Source organism: Anopheles arabiensis, chromosome 2 (assembly GCF_016920715.1).
Source record: "Anopheles arabiensis isolate DONGOLA chromosome 2, AaraD3, whole genome shotgun sequence".
Lineage (NCBI taxonomy): Eukaryota > Metazoa > Arthropoda > Insecta > Diptera > Culicidae > Anopheles > Anopheles arabiensis.
The window spans coordinates 103122392-103142112 of NC_053517.1; the positions used below are offsets into that span (position 1 = coordinate 103122392).

The following is a 19721-nucleotide window of genomic DNA, read 5'->3' on the forward strand; positions in this document are numbered from 1 at the left end:
CGCGGAGAGCACGTAAGATAAATCATTTCCAAAAGACTGAAGGCATAGTCTTTGGCACTTTGGGACCCGCGCCGAACCGACCCGTGGTGGACGTGGGAAAAGGGACGTTTCGAAACTTTCCAGCTCCAAAACGCACGGCTTAGCCGCGTTGTGTTCAAGAGCGCTGCAAAGTGTCTCCACTTCTGGAAAATGGACCTCTTTTCAGTTCGCTTCCGGTGGTGCCGCATTTTCAGTGGTGTCGTTCGGTGGTTTCGATGAAGCTGTCGAAGGCGTCTCGTACGGGCGCGTACGATCTTACCCCGAGTCCTGTTTGGTGGGTGTGAAAAGCAATTATCCGCCTCTTAGATCCTATCGTTAGGAGTGCGGCGTGCAAAAAAGGGAGATGGTAAGGACGCGCAACACAAAAGCCGATCCAGCACAGATATATGCACGTTTTGTGAAAAGCTTGCATAAACTTCTTGTATCGTTGGGTGAGCCTTAGACGAGCGCTGTTCCAACCGAAACGTACGGATAGAAATGGGAGAGTTTTTTTTAGCAAAGGATAAATAATAATAAGAAAAAAAGTTTTGTGGAACGCAATTTTAAATGAAAATAAAAATAACACAGCACAATAGAAACGGAAAGCACTGTGAAAAGAAGGGGAAAAAACGAACACAGAGCATATGTGAAAATTGGCGAACGAGGGTAGCAAATGGTGACACAGACAATATATATATATATTTGAAAGACAATTAAATGCAGCTGTGGCGCGTTGTTTTGTGGTGTGCAGCACTGAGTGTCTTTTAAAAGATGGTGTGAGGGGTTTGGTTGGCTTTTCTTGTCACTAAAAAATTGGAATAATTATATGTTTCGTTAGGCCTACTCGTAATAAACCCCTAAAAGTATGCAATATTTAACACTATGAAACCAATTGGAAACCAAATATTCCGCTGACAGTCAGTTTTTGCTGCGCTTCAAGCTTATGCAACAAAATAATGAAGCGAACACAACAATGAAAGCAACTACAAGTGTATTATATTTCCCCCAAAATGCACTCAAATTGCACTTTTAATTGGATTTCATTGAAACGCCAATGAAAACGAACAAAACAGCTTTGGGAACAGCCAAGCATTGTGGCAATTAAAAAGCTTTTAGTGCACTCTTTGGCCAAAGTTTCCTTTTCTTTTAGCTGCTCTGTTCATTATAACAATGCAGGCCTGTGTAAAACGATATTGTAACGTAATTAGCATTGATTTTAATGCACTCCACTGGCTTTCTCCATACTTTTGCATCGATTGTGCCATGGACCCGTTTCCGTGATGGACCCGTTTCATTAGATATTCAAAACTGAATCGCTTTTTTTTTTGTTCCCTTAACCATTCGCGTATCCATTGTGCTTTGTTTCGTTTCGGTAAGATACATTGCGTACAGCAACAGAAAACGATGCATTATATTATTATTGACGCAATAAATAAATTATCCGTTCGTCCCGTTCGCCCTATCCAGATGGTGCAAGTCACGCCGGACGAATGAGATCAATTTGCTTTGCTACTAATTATTTTTTATTCACTGTCCTGATTTCTTTTGCCCTCATTTTGCTGATTTTTTCTACAATTTTTCAACCACCACTCCTGTCCCCAATCGTCATTATGATCGTCATCATTTTCGTTTCCACAAATACGCCCTTCCTATCCCATTTCCTCACATCCTAGAAAATCCCATTTCCTTCGATGTGCTAGTAAACGATGAAAAATCGGTTGTTCAATCGAGTGAAAATGCTATCTCGCTGAGGTCGGCCCGAACGGGGATTGAAAGGAAAATTACGCTGCAGGAAAATTCCTTTTCTTTCTCCTTGTCCTTGTGTTCCGTCCGACAGCATTCCGTCCGAGCATAAACTTCCATTCTTTACGTAGTCTATCATCGATGGCTTGTGTGCGAGGTTCCTTCACTCGATCCGGCTCGGCTCGGAAGCGAGCAGTCATCAGTTTCGTCTGCCAAAGCCAATCAGTCTCACGGGATGAGATGGGTGCAGAAAATGGGAAGGCATTCTGGCCGCCCTCTGACCCAACCCTCGACCACGATGGGTGATTGCTGTTGCTGGTGGATGGTAGAGATAAAAATATAACACACAAAAAGTGAGGCACCCCCAGCAGCCAAGGGAAAGTTGTTGATCGTAGAAGAAGTTTGAACAGAAGTGATGCTTCATTTTCATTATCTACTGCTTTACTAGAGCTAGAACAAAAAAAGGGCGGAAAGTCGCATACTATGCGATGGAGAAGCTCTGATTTAGTTTCCGATCTGAGGAGCGATGTACACAAGTACTGTTCCCAGAAGCACTACAACAGCTAATGTTTGCGTGCAATAATGAAGGGATCCCTTTAATCGTTCAACTTTTCCTTCAACCTCTCAGCGAAAGAACGAGTTGAGAAGTGTGAATGAATAAAAAGAGAGCTAGAAAAAACAGAACGGCGTTCATATGCAGTGGGATTCGTTCCCGCCCAACGTTGAACGGTGAGCATAATTCGACAAATTGGACGTATAATGAGAGCACATCAGAAAACTGGGTCTATGGTAGCTCTTCATAGCTCAAGAATTGATGCTTGTTTTTCCCTTTGGCTCATGACAACACGGAAAAGATGTAAATCAACCATCATTAGGCGGCGTGGAGGCGTGATGATTATCGGGCTGCTTTTTGTTTGATTTCGGCGCGGGTCGAAAGTTGATGTTGTTGATGAGTATATAAATGGAAGATGGTTTATTTTAAAATAAGACCATTCATTGAAAGCTTGTTTTGGATATCGTTTGAAACGATTTTGTGTATATTTATGCTACATTTTCTGCTTATTCTTTTTCTTCTTCTTCTTTGGCTCAACAACCGATGTCGGTCAAGGCCTGCCTGTACCCACTTGTGGGCTTGACTTTCAGTGACTAATTGTTTCCCCCCAATAGGAGGATAGTCAGTCCTACGTATGGTGGCGCGGTCTATTTGGGGATTGAACCCATTTATGCTTATTAAGAGCCTAAAAGTATGCAAGCTGCCTGTTTAACATAAAAAAGCATTTTAACACATCATATTGCAGAAATCTATGCGCTTTTATGGAAAAAACTACCTTTATACTATCAACTAGTAGTATATTATGAATAGTAGATTATTATGAATTTATGAATAAATATAAGAATTGCTTAAGCTTTTCAGAAGATAAATTAATGTGTTTATTTTGGCTCCTTCAGCAAATAAACTTTGAACCAGATCGTCCTATTTTATTAATGAAAGATTTATTGAGCTATTTTACGCAACTTTACCATGTGGTTGTAGTCTTAACCAAAAGCATAAAGCCACTATCTTGCGTTACCTACTCTTTGTCGGATTAATCCACCTCGGAGTGTGTTTTTCGCTTTCCGTCTGTCACTTTACCAAAACTTGAAACCCCCGAAGCACTCTACCGGATGTGTGTCGGCGTGTGATTAAGTCAGCTAAAAGGCAATATCCTGCTCGCTAATAAAACGCCCACGCCTCCTCTTCTATCAAGACAAAACCACAGAAAACTTCATTAAAGCCACCAATTCGCCGAACTGTTAGCGCCACAACACACAAACACACACATACACATCCACTTGGTCGTAATCTTCTTCGATCACGATAGTGAGGGCGTTACTTTCACTGAGCGTGAGAAAACGGGCTACGGAATCCTTAAGAGACACACTGAAGAGATGGGTGCAAACATCATTTTACCCGCATTTTCGCGAACACTCGTGCTGGTGACCCAGTGGCAAAATTATGACTGTCACTAACGGTGAGCAGCACCGAAACCAGAGCGCGTACGTGGTGTGATTGCACGTAACAGCGAAGAACGTATAATCATGCTGCGGAAGCGGCTTTTATGCTAATTTGATGATCCTACAATTCTCGTCCATCCATTCAAGGGGCCTTCCGCCTTGGTGGGGCTGGTTCGCGGTGAGCTAGATTCGGAGAAATGCTTCTCGAAGAAGGACAAAAAAATGAGCCCGCGAAGATTCACACCAAATCCGCACGGGTTTCGCACATGTTTTCCCGAGAAAGTGGCGGGTTTTTCAGGGCGAAAGCCCCAAGCACGGTAATCGATTTGCAGCGGAAAATTGAATTTCATTTGCACGTGCCAGAGGCGATAGAAAATTGATTTTCTGCCCTGCTTGCGGTGGCATGTGTTTTAAGCGTTCGGTACGAAAATAAAGCTGAATAAATCTGAAGACACAGAAGAGGCGCAGATTTACGCTGTGTCCTTCGGAATAGAATCATGTTTTAAATGGTTTTCTTTGATCGTGAAATTGCCGTTGAAGAAATATTTACCGATGTCTTGCGTTTGATGGAGTTGATTATAAATTGCCTCATTATTCCTATGGAGTAATTAAAAAGGCTGTATTTAAGTTAAGAATATTTTTTTTTTATAATTCGTCGTTCTTTATTCATAAGAATAAGAGTCTTTTACTCATAAGAATTATTCGATGTGTTCCATTATGAACCAACCTTTAATTTACTCCCCCCTTAGTCATACACACCATAAACTGTGCGCATAATAAAGCACAAAGCACCATCTTCCAGCAAATCACTCACTCTCATCCCATGCGCATCACACTAATTATGCTCCCCTGACGAGTGAATTCTGCTTTTTCGGGGCTTGACACCGCCCAAGATACGCCAAGCCACCGGATTACACCACAGCAACGGCACCACGGTCGGTGTTGGCCCCGTTTTTTGTTCTTTCGCCCGCCCGAAACCAATCAGCGTCATCTTCAGGCACACCCGGCGGATGAGTCGAAATCGTGATGCTTGTTCACGCCATTCATATCACCAAACCAGCCGCCATATGTGTCTGTGTGTACGCTGCAGCATAATAAGCACAAGAGCAGGCCTGTCTGGTAGCTTGCCGGCTTTGAAGCACCATCGGTTCCGATTCAATAAGGATATTATGAGCGGGATAATGTGAGCGGATGAGGCGAAAGCTGATTTATCGCTGCGTACGCGTGATTGTACCGCGTTGCTACGGATGGTGGATGATTATGCGTGCCGATGGCATTGCTGGCGAATTGCTGGAAAGCGTTGGGGCTTGTGCGTGTGCAACAAATAGCTCATCGAGGGAGCGTAAGGAGGGCCAGAGTCAGCTTATAGGATCCATTTTTAGACCACGGATTGCCAATCACGGCCGTATCAATAGATATGAGGCTGTAAAAGGATGAAAGCTTGAGAAGTGATGAGAAATTTATCACTTTTGATCACAGTTGAAACGGTTGTTCAACATGTGGATTTAAGAAAAGAAAGGCGGAGCAGACGTTGGGTGCCATATTGAGGATGTGAAATTTCTAAAATCCTCTTAAAAACAGTGATAAAGTGTAGAACAATAAGCTTAAGCTATTTAGTATTAGTTGAATAAGGTGTTGCAAGCAGACTTCCAACTGATGCCATCTACCGGAAATTTAAGCAATTACATTTGGAGAACCACTATCACAATTACTATGCATTTGATTTATATTGCAGGTTTGAAGTGTTGTCCTGCGTAAAAGAATACAATTTATTTGACAATTCTTCCACAATGCTAGATGGATATCAGATTTTTGAGTGTAATTTGAACATCCATCACCATGTCATTGCACAACAACAAAAAAACATGCAAATATATCATCGTCCTTAGCAGTGACGCATCGTCGCTTTGCTCAACCAGAAACGCTTTCCGATAAGGCCGAACCATAAATAATCCTCGTTTTTTTTGCTCTCCCATTCCTGTAACTACCGTTACCTTCGTTTGTTTTTGATAAATGTAGCGGAATCAAACAATCCGAAAGAAAACCATTTCCACCGGTACTGGGTTGCGTGTGTTGAACAGCCTAGAGCCACTCTCATCGCGTACTGCTCGCTAGCCAGAAAGGACTTTCCATCCAGCACGGTGCGACTTTGCGATACTCCAATAATGGGAGATTATTTTCCTTTTTCTTCGTGTGCAGCACCCATCCCAACGATCGTTGAAGGCTGCGTGGCTTTCCACGTGGCTAATCATTGTACAGTACAACGGCAGTAGTAGTAGCGTCAGAAACCTGTCGAGCGTAAAAATTGCCTACATGCTTACAAATGCTGGATCGGTGCTGGGTCGGTTGCGTTTGGGTTCCGTGCCCCTGGGCGATCATAAGTGCTGCTCGTCCTTGTGCGTAGGTAAACGTGCTGTCGGAAAATGGAAACCCACTTAAGCAGATTATCGATATAAGTGGGCGAGAGCTCTCCCATTCGGATCATGGGTACTGTGGTGCAGCAAAGAGGCGGAAAACGTTGACATCGACCATTCAGAGATATGGCTGCGTGCAATTGCTTGCCATCTACAGCGATGATGATGATGATGATGATGATGATGATGCTAATGGTGATGACAATGATGAACTAGAGAAGAATACCATTAGTTACACCACCATACGTTTAGCTACAAGCGTTTGTTGATAGTAGGACATTTGTCAACAAATGGATCAGCATCGGTTCGTCTCCAATATAAACATCCGACTGGGGCTGACTGTTTGTGTTTGTGTAAACGTTCAGCGTGACCTTTTGTTTGGTCAATTTTGTCTCTATCGTGCACCGTCTATAAACGGTGTGTTATGTCAGCTTGAAAAAGTAAATAAAAAAGCTAAACTTGTCCTTTTTTATATTGCTATAGTCACGTTGTATTATAATGCAAGCATTATGTTTAATATTGTTGACGGTGAAATAAATAAAACTTCATGGCAAAGAATTCATAACAAATTCATTCAGCTCACCAACAAACCTGATGCTGATCGATCACTTTTCATTTAAATCATTTAAGCTTTAATCCAATTGAGTTACTGTCCCTCCCGCCTGTCATTCACCATGAATTGGCTGACATGGTTAAATTTTTATGTGACCATTTATCGTTCGCAACCTCTTTCGCATTTTCCCATGGGGGACTGTTTTCATTTCACTGCCATTTTCAATCCCCATGCTATCAGAGAGCTTTCGTTTCGTCAAACGAAAATCGCTTCATTGCATTGATGGGTTCTACGCTATTGAGGGAGGATCTTTTTTTGGAGTGTGCGTTAAATCTGGTCAGTGCAGGCACATGATTGGGAAAACAGCAAACAAAAAATCACTAAACCTTCTAACGCAGCAAAATTTGCTCACAAAAAAAGCAAAAAAAAGAAGCCAATTCAAACGCACCAAACTGATGCTTCGGGGAGGACGATGTTGGTCCGAAAATTCAATTTTATTACACATCGTAAATACACGCCCATACCATCCATCCCTCGATCCAAGCGGGGGCAAAATTCAATTCATCGCAATTGAAACTACTTTCGTTACGTTCGAACGCATCAAAAGGATTCTCCCCGAGAAGAAATGACATTAAATGGAGCACATTTTTTACTCCCCGTTGCTTCAATCCACTTTCAATTGACGCATTCTGTGCACTGTGCACTCACCTGTGTTCTATGGAGCAGTAGACCGTCCGAAGGTGTTTTTGGCGATAGTTATCTCGCAGATTGCGCGTCGTACAACCACTCTTTGCGAATCATTGTCACTTGCGGCACGTGCGCAACAGTTTTACCGGCAAGCTTTTCAATCGAATGATGAATGGGGTTGCGCTGTTCTATTGAGCTGGTGGAAATTGAGTTTAATTCGTTTGATGGAAAAGGCGTATTCTTCTTTCATTTTGGCGCTCCAAGAAAATGGTCCATCCTTTGGGTTACGTTCTCAGCAACGGAGTGACAGACAAAGGTATTTGGAATTGCACTTTCAATCCAAACGGTTGACTTCCACCGAAAGCCGATTAAGTGTAGACAGACAGGTCTTCTATGGAGTACGTTATGTCTTGTTTTCTTCGTAACAAAAAAAAAACGTACAAAAGAAAGAGCTCCATCCTACCTTCTGGATCTACAGAAGACTCCAACCTCCTAAATAAAACCACAACCACACACGTTGAAGCGCTCTGGCTGTCAGGTTTCTCTTTCAGAAAACCGATCCTTTCACCTTCACCTGTAAAGAGATTCTGCATGAAAGCACATTATTCATCAAATTGACCAACCGAAGGAAAGCCATTTAGCTAATGCAATGGTACCGCTTCTCGCCGTCGTTTCGTGCATCTCCAGCGAACGCACATTTGCAACAAAATGGATCCTGCATGGACAGTAAATTTAGTTTCATTTTCTCTCCGGACATGTTTGTGTGCAGATGCTCGCAGCAAAAGGTTTCATCCGTCTGCAACGAAGCAGTCGGGGGAAAAGTTAGTCATTATGGGGGACATTGCAGTTTTTTTTACTACTCTAGACCAAATTACCCAACTGGGACAAATATGAGCACGAAGCTGGACAAAGCTTTACCCAAAAAAAACACTCCCCTAAGCAGACAAGCACGGTGAAGTAGAGCACGGATCCTTTTTGCTTTTACTAACAAACCTCAACGTAATCGAAACGATTAATGTGTAAGCTGTGGGGAAACTTTTTGGCAAACGTTTGCCGTTTTTGTCTAGCTCTCTATGTCGCTCGCACATGAAGTTATCGGAACTTTGTTCTTTGTAGGGAGTCGCAACGAAAGTGAGTGCCACATTAAAGCGTTTATGTTGTTTGGCACAGCAATCGTTCTCTTTACAAAGATCTTCAGTAGAGTTTTACTCTTTTTTTTATGAATTTTCAATCTGATTTGGAAGAAAATGAAGTTACCATAACTTCCTAGAAAGAAATTCAGACCTTAAAGTCCGATATTCCTCGATACGCATAGATTTTCATCGGAATTAAAAACTTACCGACCATAAATCATCTCTTTTAAGGTCACAATTCCCTTTCACCGCTTTAACCATATACTACGAACTATATATACTAGTTCGAACAAAAAGGTAGACGCTTTACTGCTTATCGCACAATTCCCCATCACCGGAAACTGGACAATACCGGACAATTGTTTAGTGTTACTGTCTGCAATTGCTCTGCTCGGTATTGTACCCTGCAACAAAGACGATCTGTGGCGATGTTCTGTTCACTCTTCACACTCTCATAAAACACCGTTCCCATCCTGACGCTGACAGTGGCGGTGAGTTAAAAAATGAACTTATGACGCTCGTTTCACCCGTCCAAACAGTCTCACGCACTAGAACCGTCACCGGCGGTGCGATAAAAGGATTTCCCCAGTGCAGAGCAGACTTGTTTTTCACTCAAATAGAAACGAACGCTCCAGCTCGGTTTGAGCAATGGGTCTGCGCTTTATCACAACCGGAACAGCCATCAGCCAACGGGACGGACCTTGCGGAAAGACCCGCTGGAAACAGGAAACAAGATGCAAGCGAAGTAATTCTCACTCTGTCTCTCTTCACACTGTACCAGTGGTTGGAAGCCTAAAGGCAAAAAAGGCCTAAAAGGCGCCCAGTAATTGAGGGACCTTCACTGTCGACGTAACACTTGATTCATGTTACTGTAGAATCTTTTTCCTAAACCGACCGGAACTGAGGATGGTTTTGCGTGGTGGGGGGAGGCAATAGGTTGGAAACCGGAAACCACCTCGACCGGTAAGTGGAAGGAAATTGAAAGTATCGACCTTTTGGGGGATTTCTTGCAAATGTTTTTTGACGTTCGTTTCCTTTTCTCCCTCGACCGTGACCATGAGAAGCAAGATTTAAGTGATGCCTTCCAGTGTAACAGAAACCTACGCATGTTTTGTACCTTAGGAGAGCAAGGGTTCTTAGAACGTCCGGTTGGGATCGAAATTTGTTGAACAGTAAAGGCACAAGTCTGTTGCGATGAAAGCGTTTCAACTCGCGTCGATCGTTAATAGTATTATTTATTGATCATGTGTTGAAAAACAGCCCGAATTCCAAATGGGTTATGATGTAAAGTAACGTCGGGCACGTGGTTGGAGGAGGCGAAAATCGTTTTTCAATTCCTTCGTAACGGCGCTGAGCTGTCCTTATTGTGTCTGGACTGGAAACAAACAGCAAAAAAAGAAGTCAGAAGCAGCTCGCCTCGTAAAAACGTGATATCGTTGCTGACCGGTAACTGACTTCGTATTCTATGCTCCTTGTCTCCTGTTCCCAGCTCACGGTTCGAAAATCGATTTGATTTATTGTCTGTCAAACGTACACAGACGCCAATGTAACGCAGCTTGTAGCGATGTATCGTTTGCAAAAACTTGTTCACTCTTTGGTTGATATTTATTTTTCCTCCATCTCTTTTTCTCTCCTCTTCCAAAGACCTACTTCAATTTATTCCATTTTCCAGCAGAAAACTGAACTCATTCTCCAGAAGAAGAAGAAGAAAAAAACACACAACAAAGATTGTTTTTCCGCACCACAGTCACGTGCTGCAATTGTTTCTGCTGCAAGCAGCCGAAACTTATCTCAATAAATATTCATGAACTGTTGTGAATTCACTTTTCAAGATCACAGCCTGGTGAGGATCAGGGTGTTCGGGAGAAAACGGTGCAGTCCGGGATAGTGCAATCAGATGCTTGTACGTGGCGGCACTCTGCCATTCGGTGGTGGCACTGAAACTTTTCCCCAATTTAACAAAACCTCAAAACAAAACGAAATACCCAGTGGGTGCGTTTTGGGTGCTGCAGCAACGGCAGCAGCAGCAGTTGGATTGTTTGGTTGGGCAGATTTATGTCAACGCGAGCTTTCACATAAACGTGTGAATTCATAAATTCTCAATATGGGCGGTTCGTTGCTTGTTTGTTTTGCTTTGCAATGTTGGATAATGTGCATTTCTTCTTCTGTGTTTTTTGTTAGTGCGAAAGCATTAAATTGTGTGATTACTGGGCGGAAAATGGTGCAAAATTAAGTATGCATCACGTAGCAAGGTTTGTGCAGATTTGAACTCCCAGCATGTCATTTTTAAGGGAGAGAGGAATCAGATAGAAGGTGGCAGAAGTTTTTACTATAATGTGGAGGATACATACAGGATTTTAATTCTGTTGTGTTTTTTTAATATTAAAATGAGAGTAATTAACATGCATAATGATGGAATGGAATGGTGCTGATGAATTTGATCATTAATTATTTAACTCAATACTCATAACAGTCGGATAGACTCGTTCGGGAGTTAAACAATTGCTTTCAATGAGAAACCATGTACAATTCAATGAGCTTGGCAAATGAATGTTAACTTTTTAAACAATTCCTAGATGAATACTTATAAGAATGGTAATGCAAAAAGAAAATATTTCTATTCTTTTATCAATTAGACCTGAAGTTGTCCATTACCTCATATTAATTATTACAAATTACAAAGCCGATAAGATTGATTACACATCGAAAACAAGCAATGTCGTTTATAACAATAAAAAAAAACAATCCCTACATCAAGCACGTACAATATCACACATCAACACAGATGCTTAAAATCGATTGCATCCGTTTTGGCCGTCATTAAGCTACCAACGGGGTCACACAAATGACCAACCTTACGTAACGGATGTGAACGGGATTGTGTATGTGCCTGTGTGCCTCAAAGCTGTCACGATACACACATTCATCAAACAGTTTACCGCCTTCTTTACACGCCCGCCACAATGTATGAATAATTTAAAATATGTTTAATTAAACGCCGCCCTTTAACATTCTCGCTCCCTCCAATCCGCTCGGCACACCGAAAGCCTCTTATCACATCGCCCATAAACGATCGTTACTTTGCACTTACTAATGGGAGTCTGCGATCTAATGGGAAATTTGTGTGGGCAATGGGGGGAGAGAGAGAAAGGGCTGCTGCAAATAATTTATTAACTTGCGAATCATGATCCACTGCACACCCAGGCACATCGTAGCACCATCCCAGGGTGTTCGGGTACTCATCCTGTTCTCTGGAGCAACATGCTAGCATGGCTGTGTCACGGTCCTAGCTGTAAATCAATCTCATTTTACACATAACCGCCCGCTACGTAAACACGAACACACGTCACGTTCTACAGCCTTGAATACACGCGTGCACGCTGGAAAATTGTGAATTTGATATAGTTTTGCTCACATCCCTAAGTTTTAAGGAAAAAGCCAAAATGAAAACTTCAAGAAGCGCTTTAGTAAAAATCCTCCCTGGACTATCAGATATATTTAACCGATAGAGCAGGCATTTTGTGAAAATTCGAGAAAAAGCTTTCTTGTGGAAAACCTCCAAAACCATGGAGAAAAAGGTTCACCAACCCAAAAGCCGTGGTATGGCACAGGAAATTTATTCGATTTAATTTAAAGCATTCAACGCGCCACCAAAAAGTCCGTCGCCTCCTTTTTGGTAGCCTGGTTGGGCCTGGTTTGGGACTCCGCACCGGGAGCGCAGATGAAAAACTATCCTTTTCCACTTTTTACATCTTGCTTTTTGCTTTCCTTTTCAGCTTGGCATAGCGGTCGGGTTTCTTGTGCCACCGATGCTGGTGGAAAACCATGACGACATCAACCTCATCGGTGATGACCTACGGCTGATGTTTTACATTGTGGCTGGCTTCACGTCCGTGCTGGTCGTGCTGGTGCTGTTCTGTAAGTAATCCTTGGTCGTCCTACAGTTTGGTCCCACGGTGGCGCGGTGGGCGTTGATGGTGGAGCGCTAGAGGTGTAATTAAAAGCAGCACTCGGAAAAATAGGCACTACAGTAGTGCGACCGTGTGATTCGTCATCCCAATCTGCCGCACCGGAACGGACTGTGTACGCGGTTAATTAAAAACTTCTTCCTGTTTTGTTCGCTTGCTTCCCCCGCCCTCTCTTCCGCAGTCTTCAAGGCGGCACCGCCGACACCACCGTCCGCTGCACAGGAGGCGACGAAAACGCCCAATCCGCTGCAGTCGTCACCGTTCCTGCACTCGATCAAGCGCCTCATGCTCAACCGGAACTACGTGCTGCTGCTCATCTCGTACGGCATGAACGTGGGAGTGTTCTATGCCATCTCCACGCTGCTGAATCAGGTATGTGTGGGTGCGAGGTGAAGGGGAAAGCATAATAGATTATACCAGAAACTGACAACGAAAATAGTGGGCAATATGTCGGAGATGTCCAAATTTATATTATCACGAACAGATCTACCATATGAAATAGTAACATCAAAGTTTCACTTTTCCAAAATGTTCTCCAATGGTTTTACCTCGCTCCGTGTAGTACACTTTACCAAGCAACAGATGGCGCTGCTACATTCAGCCTCATGCTTTGCGGGTAGCCTATACACCAGGCGCACTTGACAGCTTTTCATCCCGAAGTCCTGCTCTTCAGGAAACCACCCACGTACAGGATTAATGTCCCATCCGACTTTTCATCATCATTTTCGGGACGACAGAAATGAGCTTTTACCATCATTAATTAAATAACTTTTTCTGTCACCGATAGCCAGTGTCTCGCACACACCCTGATCCCTCTTTAATGATAGACGGTTAGGTTTATTTAAAGGGAATGAACTCTCTCAACGCTTGTCACTGATGACATTCACTTAACTCCCGGAGGTCCTTTTCATCATATATCCCCTCAAGGCACTTGTAGCGTGACCGTTATTAAGCCCTCTTTTCCTCTCGTTCTTGTGTCTCAACAGATCGTCCTGACGCACTATCCCGGTCATGAGGTGGATGCGGGCCGCATTGGCGTGTGTATCGTGTTCGCCGGCATGCTCGGATCGGTCGCCTGCGGTATCGTGCTCGATAAGACGCATCGATTTAAGTGAGTGCCATTTCGAAAGTGTAGCAAAACAGTAAAAACATTTAACACGTTTGTTGTTTTTCTCCCCCGGGTTCGTCTCTTTCAACAGAGAAACTACACTTGCCGTGTACATTTTCACCATGATCGGTATGTGGATCTACACCTTCACCCTTTCGGTCGGTCACATTGCTGTGGTGTACGTCACCTCCGCCCTGTTGGGGTAAGCAACTCTTCTCCCCCCTCCTTGTCACTGCATATGACAAGCAGCAAGGTGTGGCTTTAACTCAACTATCCGCTATGTTCGTATGTTCCCTCTTTCTCTACAAAAACTAGCTTCTTCATGACCGGTTACCTACCGGTTGGGTTCGAGTTTGCAGCCGAGCTGACGTACCCGGAACCGGAAGGCACCTCGACCGGGCTGCTGAACGCGGCGGCCCAGGTGTTCGGTATCACCTTCACCATGCTCTACTCGGAGCTGCTCAACACGAACGGTGACATCGTGGCGAACGTAACGATGGCTGTGATGCTGCTGGTCGGTTCCGTCGTAACCGCCGTCATACGGTCCGATCTGAGGCGCCAGGCCGCCCAGAACCCAAACCCGTAAGGCGACCTGCCTCCCGCAACCCAACGGTTAAGATAAGTGAAATGTTTTAGCATTTTAGTGGTTTAAGGTTTTTCGAGGGGATGGAAGGAAGAAGACGATCGTGATGATGTCTTCTTTTTCTGGTTTGTGTCTCGCCTGGGGCGTAAAATGTTGGCATTTTTATATTTGTTTTTAGATAATTTCATTTATTTAGGAACATTTCAAGCGAAACTGTTTTTATTTAACATTTAACGGAACAAGAATGCGTGCAATATTTCTCTATTATATTTAAAACATTTCATTTGTCTAGAAACTCAGCCAGCAAAGCTGTGAGTTTATCTAAAACAAAGGAAAAGCTTAACCGGAAAAGTAACATTTGTCGAACAACTGGAGTTGGAAAACTTTCCAAAAGTAAAAGCCACATCAGCAACCATAAAAGGGAACCATTCTTCGTTCGCTAATCCATCGCGATAAGAAAAAGTTTCGGCTTCGCTTTAAGTTGCCTCTCCATTTTCTGGTCGTTAAAAACCGATCCAGATTATTTCGATGATGGAAATCAATCCCACCCTCTGCCGGCAAGTGATTCTATCCTATTTTCTAAAGGTACAAGCGCAAGACAAAGCGAACCAAGCAACACAAGGAACGTGAAAGAAAAGCTACTCATTGACGCGCTTGCTTGGTAGCAAAGTGTGGCTAATTTTCCGAACAACTTGAAGCATTCTCTTCTCCTCTATTGTGCCAAGCGTAAATTGGAAGGTCAGTGTGGGTGTGTGTGTTTTTTTTTGCTTTCGATTTTTAATATTTTGGCTCTCCACATTTCGCTGTTGAATTTGGATCGTTTCATTTCCTGCGTTTTTTTTTTGTTCCGATACTCTTCCGGGAAACGTTGGGAATCCGGCATTGACCCCGAGAAATACCACAAACTCTTCGCAAGCATTTCTGCTTATTTTTGCTCGCACTACACATAAAACGGACGTTCCCGGTCATTACAGTTTTACCCCTTTTCTGAAGGGTTTGTAATGGGCTTTTTCCTTTACGGATGGGATGGCAGATCTCTACTTTTTTCTCTCTCTGCCTTTTCACTGTTGTGCGATATTTTGGGGCGCACTTTTCGGGGAGGGTGACCAAGATTTAAGTGTGTCCTTCGCGCTCGTGTAACCACCAGCAGCTGTTTGGTTTTATTTTCCGCTGTGCTTTACGCTTTTTTTGGGTGTTTTATTAACGAGATTGAGGATTCATTGGGAACATTAGGGTTCTAACAACATTCCTCCCTTCTGCTCCTGTTTATTTTATTTTTACAGGATCGTTCGATTTGTTGTCTCGAAATAGACTAGAGAGCAAGACGGAAAAGAAAATCCTTTGCAAAATGGGAAATCATTTCATAGCAATCGGCTTCACTTGGCTGGTGATACATGAGTTTTAGGGAGTTTTATCTGAGAAAACAGAAAGCTGAAACTCCAGTGTTGTTGACATTGGCAAAGATAACAAATTGAGAAGAATTTAAATTTAAAGTCACATGATTTTGTTTCGGGCACTGAATAGAACCATTTTTCTAAACATTCAGTCAATTAATCATTTTATCACAATATTGGGCTCGGGAGAAAGGATATCCTTGCCATTCATTTTATCACTCCATTCTCTTTCACACAAAAAAGAGTAATTAAGCTCTACGTGCTTTATCTATCAACCTTTGGTAATGGACAATACGGAATGTTTGATTAATGAGCTTTATATTCATTCTGAAATTTTCCCATTTAATAACTCCTCGTGTTCCATTTTACTCGGAGCAAGTTTAGTTTAAGAGAAACAGTTTACGTTTCAATTTCAATTTGTTTGCTAACCTACACTGAATCAAAAGGAACAATTAGGCACTTGCACAAATGGAAACATTCATTTGTTTCCTAGAAATCGGATTGGAATGCAACATAGTTTCCTTCATTACCCCAACGTTGAACTTCGATTCCATTTTCATTCGTTTTAAGAATAGGCACATACAAGACTTCTTTCTTCAATCCTTGCTGTGAGTTTCTGTAGCATTTCATACCCAACGCCAGCTCAACTACATCAACGCACACCCAGAAATCGATGAATGCCTTTCTCTCTCCTGATCTTCGGTCTGTACGAAAATCCCACCCTATGGCAATAGGATTTAATATCATCAGGGTGCATGAAAGCAGAACCTCCCGTTCGATAGCCACTGCCACAGCGGGCGGTAAGTGTGACACAAATTGAATTGCTTCCAACCACGGCCTACAGGCCTGCCCGGTTCGTTGCGTACAGCCATGTAACCCTTTTGGCCCTGCTACATGGAGCTAGGCTTATCCTTAGCTCAGTGACACACATCTAGGAAAACTATAATTAACAAGTCAATTCGAACACACTCGCTCTCTCTCCCACACGATGGCTTCGAATTCGAATGGACACATTGCTACAAGTTTCTGTTTTATCCAGAACTAGGTGCAATCAAAACGCAATACAGTCGACCATAGCAAAGTGTCAAGTGATTGGGAAAGTGTGGAGTGTAATTAATTTTCCTTACCATTTGCTTTCGTGCTCTTTAGTTCAAGTGGAGCTCAGTGCGATGGGGTTTGTTTGAATGCACCCGAAGACGATGTTGTTCTGTAGCAACAGAATTGAAGCGAAGTGATTTTAGAAGTATAGCCCATTCAACCAAGCGCAAAGAAGCATGTTGCGTTATAAAAGGAAGAATTTCATATTGGACTTCATTTCGCACGGGGTATTGTTAAGCCAAATACTAGCTGCAGTCCGCACACATTATGAGAACCCCATCGGTAGAGTGTATTTCGTATAACAGCACAAACTAGCGATGAGTGTGTAGAGACCTGCAGCCTACAATAGCATTGTCGTTCGGAAGGGCGTGTTGTTGATTTAGAAAAAAATGAGGAAATGTATCTTAGCTTAGTGATCAAATGATGGTAAATTTCTAAATTAATTGCTGCCATTTGTTGGAGGCAATTATATGGAAAAAGGTAACAAATCAATAGCTAACAAGCACAAAACCATGAACCGTAGAGGAAAAGTAACCCATCCACAGATGCGTATTTATACTCGCGCGATGTAAAACGGTAGTATTAGCTGTGATAACCAACAACAACAAAAAAAAAACTACAAACACCCACAAACATATAATATTAAAATAGCTACAACCTGTTGAGCTGAATGTTGATGGCCGAAAAAAAAACAAAAAACAAAACAAAAAAGCATATAAAAAACGAGACTTAGCAGTAGAGTTGGAGGATAGTAAACACAAAAGACATTACCAGTAGAACTGTGGACAATAAATTTATTACAGGAGTGGCGGTATGTTTGACGGTGGAAGCGATTTACAATCGTTTTTTCCGCTCAATTGGTTCCCGTGTATAGAGAGAGAGAGAGAGAGTGAATGAGGTAAAAGGGAAGCGCCGTAATGTATGCATGTTATATTTACAGTAGATTAGATTTAAAAGCTTTGGAGAGGAAAAAACAACACAACAAACCAGAAAGACTAGAATTGCATGATAATAAACCAACAATGGGATGGAAATGTTTAGCAATTAAAGAGTGTGTAGTCTGACTGTTCACTAGCTGCATTCCTCCGCATCCCGTAACACTTTAATGTTCAGTGTGTCGATGGAATTCAACCCCCCTTAGAGAAGATAATTCCACGAAACCAACTACAGAAACAATAACACACAACAAGAAAACTGCACTATATACAAACATACACACGCACAAACCCAACCCAAACCATACCCAATGACAATACACACCAAATACCTAAACGTGCAAGACACCCACAGATTTTAAACTAGCGTAGCGTATTTGTGCAGAGAACAGCGGGACGAAAATATTTAGCTAAATAGAAACGAGTTGTTGAATGCTTACAAAAAACAATGTTTAGCCGCTAGAGAGACTATTCGAGCGAACAAGATAATAAAATGCCACAAACACAAAATGACAAAAAAAAAACAAAAACAAGACAAGCATGATAGCATATTTAGTAAGAGTATTTATACGTGTGTTTTTAAGACAAAACTTGCACTTGTTATGGAATGAAAAAAGCAAAACGTGACAGTAAAAGGCGGCAAACTGAGAACGTCAAATGGCGCTGGATGGGTCGTTCCCTCCCTATTGACGTTCCGAAAGTATTTTGTACCGGATGGTTATGGATTGTAAAGCCGGTAAGCAACCATTATCCAAATCCAAAGACAAGCGCTAATTGCGGGGACGATTGCGTTGTGCTAGGTGCCAAAATGAAAGTATAATTATAATAATGTTTAACATTTAGTGTAGAAAAAAACAGGAATAAACATAAACAATACACAAAACAGCCACAAAACTATATTTAATCGACGTGTTACTAGTTTTATATCGAGTAGGTAAAGCGTAAGTGAATAAGAGAAGAAAAAACACATTGGCAAATGGTTAATTGTTTACTTTTCAACAAAATAAACAGAAACAAAAAAGACGTTAAAAACATTTGAAAACAGTAGACTAGAACAAAAATAACGGCAGAAAGTAAGACAATAAATAAAGGAAACCAGTAAACGAAAGCAAGATGACGCGTTGTGAACGATCCTAATGGCAGTATTACGAAGGACATTTTTCGATAAGATGGTTATAAATGACTAATTGGCTTTGAAATAGAAAAAAAGAGCGATTGAGCATGAAAAGAAAGCAGGCAAAAAGTCTAACAAGTTTAATACTACAATTGTACGAAAAAAAGCATCTAACGATATCTTCACTTCATGTTGGAACTAAAGCTAAACTCTTGGTAGAAGTCTAAACTAGGCTAATAAGCTAAACGAACACTGAACTCTTTAATATTAAATCTCGCCATCAAAACAACAACAACACACACACACACACTCATTGTTAGACAGAAACACGAAAAACAGCAGAAAAAATAACAAGAAAAACAGAAAACAGAGACCAGCAAAGAGCATCGCTAGAAGCTACAGGCTATAATTTCCCGCTCCTTCCCTGTTTAGAAACGCAATATGTCTATTTTACTATCCAAAACAAACCAAAAAAAAAGCCAAACAACTTACAGTGTGTGCGTGTATTGTGTCTGTGCTAAAATAAAGTCATCGTCATCGTAACAATTTATCAATTCCTTAACATAATACCGCCACCGAGCGTTATGTTTCTGTATTCATCCGAAAAGCTCGTCGCCTGTCGATTGGAAGTAGTTCACTTCAGCTTCAGGAAGTACGTTTTGCGGGAGTGAGCGTTTTTGAGTGTGTTAGGGCACTTGAAGCTTCTTGTCTTTTCACTGGCAATAAATCTTATGCAAAAGGTTCTGCCGAAACTCCTTAGACCTTATGATCGCATGCTACACACAGCCACATGCTTCTGGCTCATTGTGCTTTTGCTAACGCTCTTTGTACGTCGCTCTTCAGAACGGATGTTTCCTCTTACACGGTCAGTGAAGTGTGAGCGGTGAGTAAGTGTCCTTACGGGCGGACGCCGTCATCACTTCACCCATTGTCAGCTGTTCCCCTTTTGTCCTCGGAGCCAGGATACAAGACACAATG

General features: G+C 42.2%; 1 protein-coding gene across 6 annotated transcripts in view; it reads left to right on the plus strand.

Moving 5' to 3' along the window:
- The window catches only part of LOC120897022 (feline leukemia virus subgroup C receptor-related protein 2), a 38109-nt gene extending 18799 nt beyond the window's left edge, over positions 1–19310 (plus strand). For all 6 annotated transcript variants that reach the window (XM_040301624.1, XM_040301625.1, XM_040301627.1 and 3 more), the window contains exons 7-11: positions 12320–12461; positions 12693–12883; positions 13498–13622; positions 13711–13821; positions 13935–19310. In XM_040301624.1, coding sequence (XP_040157558.1) covers positions 12320–12461; positions 12693–12883; positions 13498–13622; positions 13711–13821; positions 13935–14205 — 840 coding nt within the window. In that variant the 3' untranslated portion in view covers positions 14206–19310. The remainder of the gene's footprint in view (positions 1–12319; positions 12462–12692; positions 12884–13497; positions 13623–13710; positions 13822–13934) is intronic.
- Positions 19311–19721: the final 411 nt, after the last annotated feature.